General features: G+C 35.5%; 1 protein-coding gene across 5 annotated transcripts in view; it reads left to right on the top strand.

Moving 5' to 3' along the window:
* Positions 1-253: 253 nt before the first annotated feature.
* The window catches only part of LOC128984473 (uncharacterized), a 37,754-nt gene continuing 25,786 nt past the window's right edge, over positions 254-12,221 (top strand). For 2 of the 5 annotated variants that reach the window (XM_054403798.1, XM_054403796.1), the window contains exons 1-5: positions 426-711; positions 2,591-2,726; positions 6,674-6,858; positions 10,984-11,057; positions 11,833-12,016. In XM_054403798.1, coding sequence (XP_054259773.1) covers positions 2,606-2,726; positions 6,674-6,858; positions 10,984-11,057; positions 11,833-12,016 — 564 coding nt within the window. In that variant the 5' untranslated portion in view covers positions 426-711; positions 2,591-2,605. Of the gene's footprint in view, positions 376-425; positions 712-2,590; positions 2,727-6,673; positions 6,859-6,910; positions 6,927-7,217; positions 7,231-10,983; positions 11,058-11,832; positions 12,017-12,221 lie in introns of those variants that run through there. The other 3 variants (XM_054403797.1, XM_054403799.1, XM_054403800.1) reach the window with 3 other exon arrangements.

The raw sequence follows: 12,221 nt of genomic DNA on the forward strand, positions 1-12,221 counted from the left end.
CCATTTTACTAATCTTTTAACATTTTACACTTTAAAAAACCTTTTTACCCTCCCTGTTGCATCAAACCTAAGTACTCATTAAACTAATTCTGTTTAAATAGGGAATAAATGTGTTATTTTTAAGCAGACATTTTAGTTTTAATCCAATCAGGCAAATGGAAATTCGCTAAGTTTGCAGGTTTGCTGCGGCGGGGGTATTTTATATAGTCAATGGGGCGATACTCACTTCACACAGTACTATTTTGACATGGTGCTCATAGGCTGTTTACAGACGCTAGAAACAGGTGGGCGGCAGCCCTGAAATATTAGAAATAATTTAATGTAATTCAAGAATATTAATCTTCTGCTGGCAGCTGACTCCCATATGGTGGGCAAGTAAGTTACTTTACCTTATTTCACATTTTTATTTATTTTTCTATGTTTTCTTTCCGATCTCAAAGCTGATCCTGTCTGTAAATAAATATGTGAGGTTGTGGTTTGAGTTTGTGAATAATTGTAAGTGGGTCGTGTTTTATTTTATGATTGCGACTCAAATTATTTAAAACAGTTATGTTATCAATTAAATTGTTTATTTTATTAGAAAACAATCAAGGATTTCCCCTGCTATATTTATAAATCAGTCCATCGCTCTCTGTTCAGAGTGTAAAATTTATTCATAGATTTTAGGGAGTGATAGCTTAAACTTTCTTTTTCAGTCTAATGAGTTTAAAGGTAAGACCTAGTTTAGGCTTCAGTTAGTAATAACATTAATGTATATTCCATAGTTCATGTTAGAAGCATAGCTGAAGTACCCGGTAATATAAAAAATAAAAGGTTGTCATTGTCAATGTTAGTGTTCTTCAAGATAACTTATAGTACTTAGGCCTACCCCCTTTAAGTTATATTTCAATAGGCCTAGGCCTAATTAACTTATTATTGTTTAGCATTTTATTGCTTCTTTCAAGATAGGCCAAGGCCTGGTAAGTTATAGGCCTAGATTGATTTTATTAAGCCTGTCTCATGTTTGAATTTTTGTAAGGAATAACTTAATTTTTGTTGTTTTTTGCCTCCTTTTTTGGAATAACTTAGCCAAACCCCGATCTTACTATAGTCCTCGCCACCCTAACTTGAGGCAGCCCAAGGCTGCACGCCGTATATCTATTGCGGCCTTGGGCTGCCTCAAGTTAGGGTGGCGAGGACTATACCTAAGTTAAGTTATTTATTCTCAACCTGTTGGTAGGAAATTAAATCTAGGCTATAACTCCCTTCCAAACCACCTAAGGAACCTTGACTGTACAGCGTTTAAGTCCGAGCTGAAGAACTTGCTCACAAATAGGCCCCTGTATAGTCTTGACGAGTTGTCAAATGATCCTTTGATGCCAGGTTGAGAAACAGACACGCTTAGGCCTACCACAGCCTAAGTTTCAAGTTTTTAAGTTTTATGATACTTTGTAAAGCAAGTTTTGTATATAATAATTTTGTAAATAATTAGTATAACGACGCAATCTATCCGATACTTCGGTCAAAGATTAAGACAACAAGTATTCAAGTATTCAACTATAAATAGGCCTAGAACTAGAGTTTGTAATCAGTTTTCTTTTTAAATCAAACTGTGAGCAATCTTCGGATATGAAAGCAACAACATGATTTTTTTAACTTTAGCCGATAAACAATAAATGGTAATTAAGTTACTTTAGTATTATCCGGCGGCCACTTATTTTAGAGAGATGTTTTTTACCGGAGGTCAAAAATAACTAAGGTACATAATTGGAAAGAACATACTTTATTGACTTACCATCCAATTTTGGCATGATTACAATTAGCGGCCTTTGAGTTCTGCCTCCTAGAAGGCTGCGATGTTGGCGAGGATTGAGTTGAATGCTTCGACACCGCTTGACTCCGCCAAGTAGGTATACAGCGTGCTGCGGCGGTTATGTTAGGTTGGGTTATCATAAATATGTTTGTAGGACTTTCCTCGTTTCGTTATGAATCGAACGATACCAGATGAGTCATACTTTTGCCCGCCAAATACCCTAGATACAGGTGACAGGTGATGCTCGCGCTCCGGTCAACGACCTGACCTTAGCCTACTTGGAGAGAATTTGGCGTGCGAAAGTATGACTCATCTGGTATCGTTCCATTCATACCTAACGAAACAAGGAAAGTCCTACAAACATAATATTTATGATAACCTAACCTAACATAACCGTCGCAGCGTGCTGTTTAAACATGGCCTTCAGATAATACCAAAGTACCCTACCCAATAAATTATTCTTTATTAGGCCTACTGTATATGTTTAAACCTTAATGACCTAGAGCACAGCAGGGCATTAACATTACCATTCACCCCAATCAGAGTAGTGTCATCTGCATAGCAAACAACGACATGTGAAATCCATTGTGCTTGGATTTAGTTTTTGGGAAAGGCCTAACTTACTTCAGTGAAAAATCCTGTAAGTAAATACACAAAAATCAAATAATTCTGTAATTGCTAAGCCTTTCCCTGCATTTAAGTTATTTCTATGTAGTAGTTAGTGCTCTATGTAGTAGTTTATTTCTATATATAGGCCTATATATGTCAGTCGTCAAACGGAGTTTTTATCTTTTGCAGGGTACACACTAAGCGATGAAGGTGGTAGCTCTGGTTAGTGGAGGCAAGGACAGCTGTTTCAACATTTTACAATGTGTTGCAGCCGGACATGAGATTGTTGCGTTGGCCAACCTGAGACCCGAGTCCAACCTACGAGGTAAGCCTGTACATTTTCCTAGGAATCTGTTATAGCCTATTATTGATAACAAATATTAATCAATGCCATTAAACAACTTAAAACTCTCTTTTAGAAAAATAGTCCTGTGATAAATAACATAAGTTAGCAATAGAGTGCTTATAAGAAAACAGAGTGAACTTGTGGCATTGAGTACAGATAGACACAAATCAGCAGTGAATGAATAATTGACTGAATGTAACTTAGCTGATCAATGTTTTCTTAACATTCCATTGAGCAATGTCATCACTCCTATACCCTACATGCTAAGCTTGTACATTATTTGTAAACGTAAATTCCAAGGGGTAGTAAAACTACCTATTTTGTCAAACAGGCTCACCTCAATAACTTAAGTCAAGTTTTTAAATAAATTTTTTATGTCTACGCTGTTGGTATTTTTAGATGAGGAGTCTAGATTGGAAGTACTTAAACGCTTTTAGGGAAAGCGGTCCAAACCCTTATGTGTTTAGGATATGTCGGGAATCAAACTTCTTTCCCATGTGCTCAGAAGTAGTTCAGGGGCAATACAAAAGAGGTCCTCAGTTTTAACTAACTAATTTTTTAAATAATTGAGGGCTCAGTTGACAAGCATTAGAAGTCCTGCATGCGCTCAAGTGACCGGGGAGAAAATTTGTAGTCTTGTACCGGTAATAAAGTTTTTCAACAACATACATGATTCGGTTGAGCCGATTACTCTTAATTTCACCAATTTGCTATTAAATTTATGAGCTGAACTTGTAAAAATTGCTTTTCCTACAGTTACCTAACAATGTACATGTTCTCTCACTGATTTGAGAAAGCAAAGTGGCCAATTCGCTCATCAGTGAGACAATGTTAACATTGTCTCACTCTAATTACTTTGTCTCACTCCAGATTTGCAACGTGAAGGCACGAAATAGTGAGCGCGTAACATGCAGGCAACGTCGTATGCGCGCAAAATACGTTGGCAGCACTGGCTGTAAATCAGCTGGTCAGCTGTTGTACTGTTGTATTTGTCACTTCACGTTAAATGTTATATTAAAAGTTCACTTCTGTGAAAAAATAGGTTATGTTTCTTCGCAAATTTATTTGTTTTATGGTAACTGCAGGAAAACTATAATGTGCAACTCGAGTTCAAAGTACAATTGCCTCACTCGAGAAACCATTCCTCACTCGCCTACGGCTCGTGAGTAAGGATTTCTCTCGAGTGAGTCAATTGCTCACTTTTCTCACTAGTTGCACAAATAACTATTGTCATAATATATTTATAAAATGTGTTCATCAAGATTCTTTGTGGATACTTTGTTCGGTTAGGCCGATTACCTTTAAAATTCATCAATTCAATATTAAAAAATACTAGCTGAAACTCAGGCAAATGAAAAGATAAAGATTTGTTAAAATAAAAATACTGTAGCCTATAAGTAATGATCAAATTAATAAGTCATGATACAAACAATGCAGTTACCTTTGTACACAATAGATCAACAATTTGAGAGAGTGAGAGAGATGATTGTATGATTGAAGTTAGTGGCTTTTCTCATTTAAAAAATACAAATACTCGGGAACCTAGCTTAGATGATTTTATATATTTATTTTAGGTTATCAGACTCCCCAAAGATGCTCATTTGTTTACCAACTGGCCAGTTTACAATTTAATACAACAGGGATTATTATGCAGGTTTGTGAACTACATCACTCCTTGTTGATCAGTGCAATGGGGCCAATCGACTTCTGAGTCGATTATTTGATATTTTATTTAACATTGATGATTATGAATTTAATGGGAGTCTATCCTTATAACCCTTTATCAATCCTAGCCTTCGACCGAGTACTTTGTTTCCCCCATTTACTTTACACAATCAAACTCTCACTATTAAAATGTGATTTTCTGCTAAAATATTATCATGTTATATGGAATACAAAATGTTATATTTAATTATGCTAATAATGGTAAAATTTGACCCTTACATAGAACATAAAAAATTTAATACTATATCACATAATCAATACTCTTTATATTATTTGGCTATTTCAATTCAATTTAATAAATAATTTTAATTTGACAGAATTACTGATACAGCCTACACCCTTTGTATAGCATGACCAATTTAATAAAACACTTTATTACGAAGTTGTGACCATGTGCTTTCGATATGCCAAATGAAACATGAAAATATCAGATCAACTGTGAAATGATTTTACTGACTGGTAAAAATGAACTGTACTTGTGATAAAATGGCAGATTGGCAGTACTAATTATTTCTAAGACACAAATAACACAAAACATTTACTTACATACACATGTCGACACATTTAACACTCACGCTGACAAAAGATTCACACGGACAAACATTTAAAATCTGACTCGTAGCATTTGTCTGACCGAGCGAAATTTCACGACACGGTTTTTCCGGTGTAGGACTTATTAATTCTTGTTTTTCGAGCTGGCGTTATTGATTCAATTAAAAATACCGTCACGACAATTCGCTTAGAAACTGACATTTACTATCGATTTTATGCATGTACGAATTTTCTTCACGAAGTGCAACAATCAACCCGGCATCTCAACTGTCTTGACTTAATACTAATAAAATATACCCCCAATTGCAGTTCGGCGAAATTTTGACAATTGCGATCACTTGATGCACGTACAACTTTCACCTGAACGCGAATTTCCTAGCTACGAATTAAGATATTAATAAAATTGCCCTACACCGGTGACATACGACCTTTGCTGTTGATGGCGCGACTACGGGTAACGAGGAGTGCACACGGCCCAATTAGAGTCCTTTGCTGTTGTATTCCTCCTCGTTACGTCATGGTTGGACTGACTTGTCCGTTGCATTGCGCGGATTTTAGACCTTTGGATTTAAAATCGGCACAATGTTAAGATGGGCACTAGTGGATAACATTTGTTACTTTCTGAGATAGCCTTTGTAATAGCTTAATCATTCTTAAGTCAGGACATTGTTAATAGAGATGGAAACACCTTTTACCATAGACAATAGAATTAAATATAGACTGACAATGGAAGGTTCCGCGTTTTGCCACTATAGTGTGCTCCAGGTTCATCGATTCACTGACCGTCATTTATTCACCGTCTGCTACCAGCACTACCACCCTTGCAAACGAAATGCTATCAACGTATCAGACCCACTTTTCAATATGGGTAAAGTACAAAGTTCTGAAATCCCTTAATTTTAACAGAAAAGCCAGTTAATAACACAGAAAATAACGGAACAAACTCCTACTCCCCGGAATCTGGGGAATTCTCTGGGGAAGTTGGCAACCCTGGCTCCAACTACCAACTTGTCATGGCAACACCTAGCGCTTGATGTTGCAGCGGCGTGCGCCAAAACTACACGGCACTCCTAACGGTGGACTTTACAATATTTATGTTAAACGCAGCTCTGCTGTCAGTCGATATTTAATTCTTTTGTCTATGCCTTTATTTTGCAATAACAGTCAAAAACGTTCCTTAGATTTTCGGCAATAGGTGAAACTATTTTAATTATTTTTGTCACTTATTGCCTCATTGTCTAGTTCTAGTACGTTTCAGCTGGTCTTTCTAACCCAGGGTTATTTCTAGTTCCTGTTATTCTGGTGATCAGTATTTCGAGAGACAAACTATTAGACTTAGGCTTACTGTGTTTTGAGATGCTCACTGTTGTTAGGAAGACAATATCAGTGTTGTTTCCCTCACTTGTTTGAACAGTTCAGACAACATTACAAAAATTATATGGTATTCCCAGTAAATATTACCAAGATATTATTATTTGGTGATGAGCGTGTTAATATGTGTGAAGGAAGATACGATCAGCCTTATTCCTCTCATTCGTTCTAACAGTTCAGATGAGGTTACTAAAATGATAGGGTGCTTTCAGTAATCAAGTTAATAGTATTATCCTATTACTTTAAATAGTTGTCAACATGATTGTTATTTGTAACAGATGAGTTGGACAGCTATATGTACCAGACGGTGGGACATCAGGGAGTTGATCTATACTCAGAAGCTTTAGGTCTTCCGTTATTCCGTCACAGAACCCAAGGCAAGGCTCTAATTCATGAAAAAGTTTACACGGTTACTCCTGAGGATGAGGTGGAAGACTTGTACAAACTTCTAGCTCACGTCAAGGTTAGTTTTATTCATACTTCTAGCTCACATCAAGGTTAGTTTTATTCAAACTTCTAGCTCACGTCAAGGTTAGTTTTATTCATACTTCTAGCTCACATCAAGGTTAGTTTTATTCATACTTCTAGCTCACGTCAAGGTTAGTTTTATTCATACTTCTAGCTCACGTCAAGGTTAGTTTTATTCATTCTTCTAGCTCACGTAAGGTTAGTTTTATTCATACTTCTAGCTCACGTAAGGTTAGTTTTATTCATTCTTCTAGCTCACGTCAAGGTTAGTTTTATTAATACTTCTAGCTCACGTCAAGGTTAGTTTTAGTCATTCTTCTAGCTCACGTCAAGGTTAGTTTTATTCATACTTCTAGCTCACGTCAAGGTTAGTTTTATTCATAACAGTCCATAGCTCACATCAAGGTTAGTTTTTTGTTCATACAATCCATTCTATAGCCTGTGCATTTTCTACGACTAAAAAGTCCTCACCTTCCCTTTGTCTGTAGGCCAAACTTTGACCAATCATTGCTGAATTATTTCTTTGAGAACACTTCAAAGGATAAAAATAAATACATTCAATGTAACTAAAAACATGAGACGAAACTAAAAAAGATACTGCTACTCCAAACTGCCAACTTTGATAATGCTGCGTTTGCAGTGAAACTTGTCAACAGTAATTTGTTGATGAAATTCTTGACTTCAGGCATAGGTAGGAAACCTATTAAGTAGGCCTTTCTGTTAGTTTGAGCGAATTTCCCTATAGGGAAGTAGCTATTATAGTAGGTGGCATAGTAAGACCTGGACCTGGGACGTACATACTTTTTCATTTTGATGTCCTTAGAGGCCAAAAACACTATTTGTTCAATTTTTTATATATGTATAACCTATATATACGGGGTAAAAATTGGGTCTTTTCATTTTAGACCCTCAAAACATAAAATTTCAACATTTCTCTTTAAACCATTTTTAATATCTTAAAAAAAACAATTTAGTATATTGAAGTGTTTTTGTATGGTTATTGGTAATGGAGAAAATTCAAAAAAATTGTCAATTTAAAACTCTCATGTTATTGTTATGGAGAATAAATAAACTGTTATACCTAGTTTGCTTGTTTATGGATTTAGTACCTGGGGACCGAGCTTTGCTCGGGAAACTTTATCACTATACTCTGAAATTGTTCTTTGATCAATGTAAATCCATCCCAAAAATATTATTTTGCGGTCTATCTTTTCTTGACATCTATTTAACTTCTAATAAAATAATAATATCATAGTTTACTGAAATGATGAGCAAGAAGAGTTTTTAACAATTTGTTTGATTCTTCTAAACGGCTCAAACTATAGAAAATACCCAGTATTTTTCACATTGAATTCGAAAAAGGCTATCAGCAGTAAGTAAATGTTCTCACCTTCCTTTTTTTGAAATATTATTTGAAATATTTGAATTATTTTTTTGAAATACCCACTGCTGCAAGAACTGGGCTCGCTGCGAAACTACAACCGGGGACCGTTATGGAGAATAAATAAACTGTTATACCTAGTTTGCTTGTTTATGGATTTATTTTGATTAAACTTGGCAAATTTATTTGTTTTATAGGCCTACTTAGCTATTGATATTTTACTAAAAACCCACTTCAAGACCCTCCCTGCAGAAGCAAACCTAGGTACTTGTTAAACCTAATGTAATTTAATTAGATTTAATTGAAAGCCAATCAGGCATACGGAAATTAGCTGGGGCGGGAGTATTATTTTATTCAAAGAACAACTACTGTAGTGTAACAGTTGACCGAAATCGAGCAATTGCAAAGAAGTAAAGTAGTTATTGAAAAACAAATAACTTAAAATCACTTGACCTTTATGAAAACATATACCGATATTTAATGTCCTTGCCTTACCAGTTTAAATCAGCCTTAGAGGGGTTTCCTTTGCCAATTATCATAATGTTAAGTCCATGTTTCCCACAAAATAGTAGTTCTATGGCTAACGTCCTTGTTCATTGTTTGTGGGAATCTTCATATTGTAGGTGTTCATCATTATATAGGCTAATAACGATAGTACTTACCTAAATTTTGTTTTCTCTATTTCTTCTACTTCGTGACGTTCTATGACTTTCCTATGGTTTTGTGGGAAACAAATCGGTTCTTTCAACGATTGCTCAAGAAATACAGTACAATGTCAATTGTCCAGGCTTCTAAATTTTTTACATTGTAATGTACAAATGGTAATTAAAATAGTAAATAGGGTAAGCGGGGGGAATTGGGTGGGCGGGGTAATTGGGTGGTAAAATTTTTAACAATTTTTATATTTTTTAATTATTGATATTTTAACATTTAAATGACATGTATGGACAGCCAATCTCTTCAAGAATAAGCCATAACCTCTTCAGATTTGTACCTTTAAACATTTAAAGGAGGGAAATAGTCTTAGGGACCCTTGTCATTTCGCGATTCTAAAAGTGGTATGCAAACTTTTTCAATCTTTCATATAAATTGCATTAAAATTTTCATACATGTGAAATTACATTATTTTTCACCATAAAATGAATAAAAATATACCAAAGAACATGCCCAATACTTATTTTCATAATAAAACTACTTCTAATTTATTTTTTTTATTTTTTTAAATGTTACCACCCAATTACCCCCTTACGGGAAATCGGGTGGTAAATTTTAAAACTGAGCTAATACTGTTTCCTTGGCTTAATTTAATTAAAAAAGGCAATAATAATAATATTTTGTTAATATAATTCACACTAGAGTTTTTGTTTTGATATTTAACCACTACCACCCAATTACCCCTATACCAATACCATTAACCCTATACCACCCAACACCCGTGAGTTCACGGCACATTGGACTGAACCCAGAAGACCTAAAAAAGTCACAAAACTGTATTATAGTTACTTAAATAGGCCTAAAGACTGCATCAGCGACTGAGCTGATGTAGTAAACTAGTGCATTAGGCCTACAGTACATTAGTTTATACAGCCTCCCTTGTTTTATATCATGCGAAGGACTGGAAAATCGTGCCTCATTTTGTAAAGTTTCGAGACCATATTACATAATTTAAACCTTATTAGAGAAACATTTGTCCCTATTTTCCTGTTAATATTATTAATGTACTCTTTATATTATGAATTTAAAAACTGTAGGCCATAATATTTAATTGTGGTTAAAGATTTTTTTTTATGTGCGTAGTTTAGGAAAAATATGTTTGTCACCACAAAATTTATGGTAAATTTTGTTTGTTTTTTATTAAACCTAGTTAAAAATGTTGCTTTTAGTTTCCTTTATAACACCCAATTTCCCAACTTTAATTAGCATTTAGTGTTTATGGATTGTTGACCTACCACCCAATTACCCCCATGGGGGTAATTGGGTGGTAAAAAACATTTAATTTTTTTTAATTTTTTTGGGGAATTGCGGGAAAAAAATAAAACATGAAAAAGATAGCATTTTGTATTATAAAATTAATTAAGTAGGCATTTAACAACAAAAATAGGAAAAGTGGCCTAACCAGATACATTTGTAAAACATACCTCCCAATTCCCCCCGCTTACCCTATTTAAAGTCGGGACCACGAAAGTTTGCAGTTGAGGGAGGAGCCTATTTACCACGTGACTTCGAAGGAGCCAATGAGGACAGTGCGGTGTTGCCAAATCTAATAATACCAGCTGATTTGAAAATATTGTTTAGTATTTTAATTTGTGTCGTCAACGGGCGATATGGCAACATCGCACTAGCCTTGTCTTATAATTATGCAAACTTTCGTGGTCCCAACTGTAATTTCAACAAAATCAGTAAATGTACCCAATGCGTTTCATTGAATTGAAAAATAAATAACAGCAATTAAATTATTATACAGCCGGTCCAAATGTAAATAATTATATTCTCCATAAGGATAACATGGGAACTTTAAAAGCCACTAGGACAGAGCCTAAGGGACATTTTCAGAAATGTAAGGTCAGTTTGCAAATCTACGCGACACGTTCTTTCCAATGATACGTCAATGGATAAAATCGGTTAAGAAATGGTGGAGGAGTTCAACCGACAAACTTCGTGTTCATGTATTAATTATATAGATTGTAGAGTACGCTTGGTTTAGCTATTTAATTTATAATCTGTGTTTTGATTTTCTAGGAAAAAGTTGTGATTGAAGCAGTCGCTGTCGGAGCTGTACTTTCTGACTACCAAAGAATTAGAGTTGAAAATGTGTAAGTCCACATCAAATACTTGACACATTACAGATTTTACATTTTTCTAAGAGTGAGGAGGGAAAATGCGTTTACACACATAGCTGAAGCCTGTAGGATTCCTGCTTTGATCAAATGACTCGCTAACAAAACCCCACCATTCTATTGGACACTTGGACACAGACCTGGGGTCTTTGTCATATTCCTTCAACTCAGGTCAAAGTGTGAACTGAGGCCCCCAAAGTTTGTGCATGCAAATTAAACACATTTAATAGGCAAGAGTATGTGCACATTTAATTTATTATAGCTAGTAGTTACAAAATTGGTTGAATGTAATGGGCGTCCATCAGCCCCCCTCTACCGTCTCATACGTTATGTGTCATCTCGCACATTAGCCACATTTTTTTAGATCGTGCAGTAAAAACATAAATATAAAATAATTCACAATGGCTCGAGGAGTCGTACCAGACGCCCGTCAAGGAGTGAGCGAGGATGAATGAATTCAAAAGGTTTTGGAATATATTGCACAATCTTCAACATTTGAAGCGTTTATAGTTACTATTACACACAATTTTGTCAATCCAGTTCTCTTTCCATCTGCTCACGCAAGTAATTTAAATAGTGCGTTGAACATTTTCTGCTTATTGTGCATTCATGTTCTGAAGTATAGTTGTTTGTTAGTGAACATGACGAAATGTTTTTGAAAGATAGTTTTATTGAGCGTAATAGAAGTGGACTGTTTGTTGACTTTGTGCAAGGACTACTGTGGGATTGAACTGTGTTGTGTTGTGGTTAGTTGCAGCAGGCTAGGACTGGTAGCGTTGGCCTACCTGTGGCGGAGAGACCAAGCCCAGCTGTTACAAGAGATGGTGGACTGTAACATCAATGCAATCATCATCAAAGTGGCAGCATTGGGACTAGACCCTGGCAAACATCTCGGCCTTCGCATATCCGAGATACAACCACACCTGGTGAAAATGGTAAGTTTCATCGGTCTACTGTGACTACTACCTGCTGTAAACCTTTATAGTCCATTAAACTAATGTGGACCAAAAGGGTGCCAAGTATTTGGGGTAAAAGAGCCAACAATTTACAACTGAAACTTATAGTACAAGGGGTTTTTTTACTCACCTCAATTCACAAGTACCGTTATTAACAACAAGCTTAGGGACAAAACAAGCTCTT

The sequence above is a fragment of the Macrosteles quadrilineatus genome, unplaced genomic scaffold (assembly GCF_028750875.1).
Source record: "Macrosteles quadrilineatus isolate MER2022 unplaced genomic scaffold, UCM_ALF_1.0 Scaffold_2__2_contigs__length_208266976, whole genome shotgun sequence".
In the NCBI taxonomy this organism is placed as follows: domain Eukaryota; kingdom Metazoa; phylum Arthropoda; class Insecta; order Hemiptera; family Cicadellidae; genus Macrosteles; species Macrosteles quadrilineatus.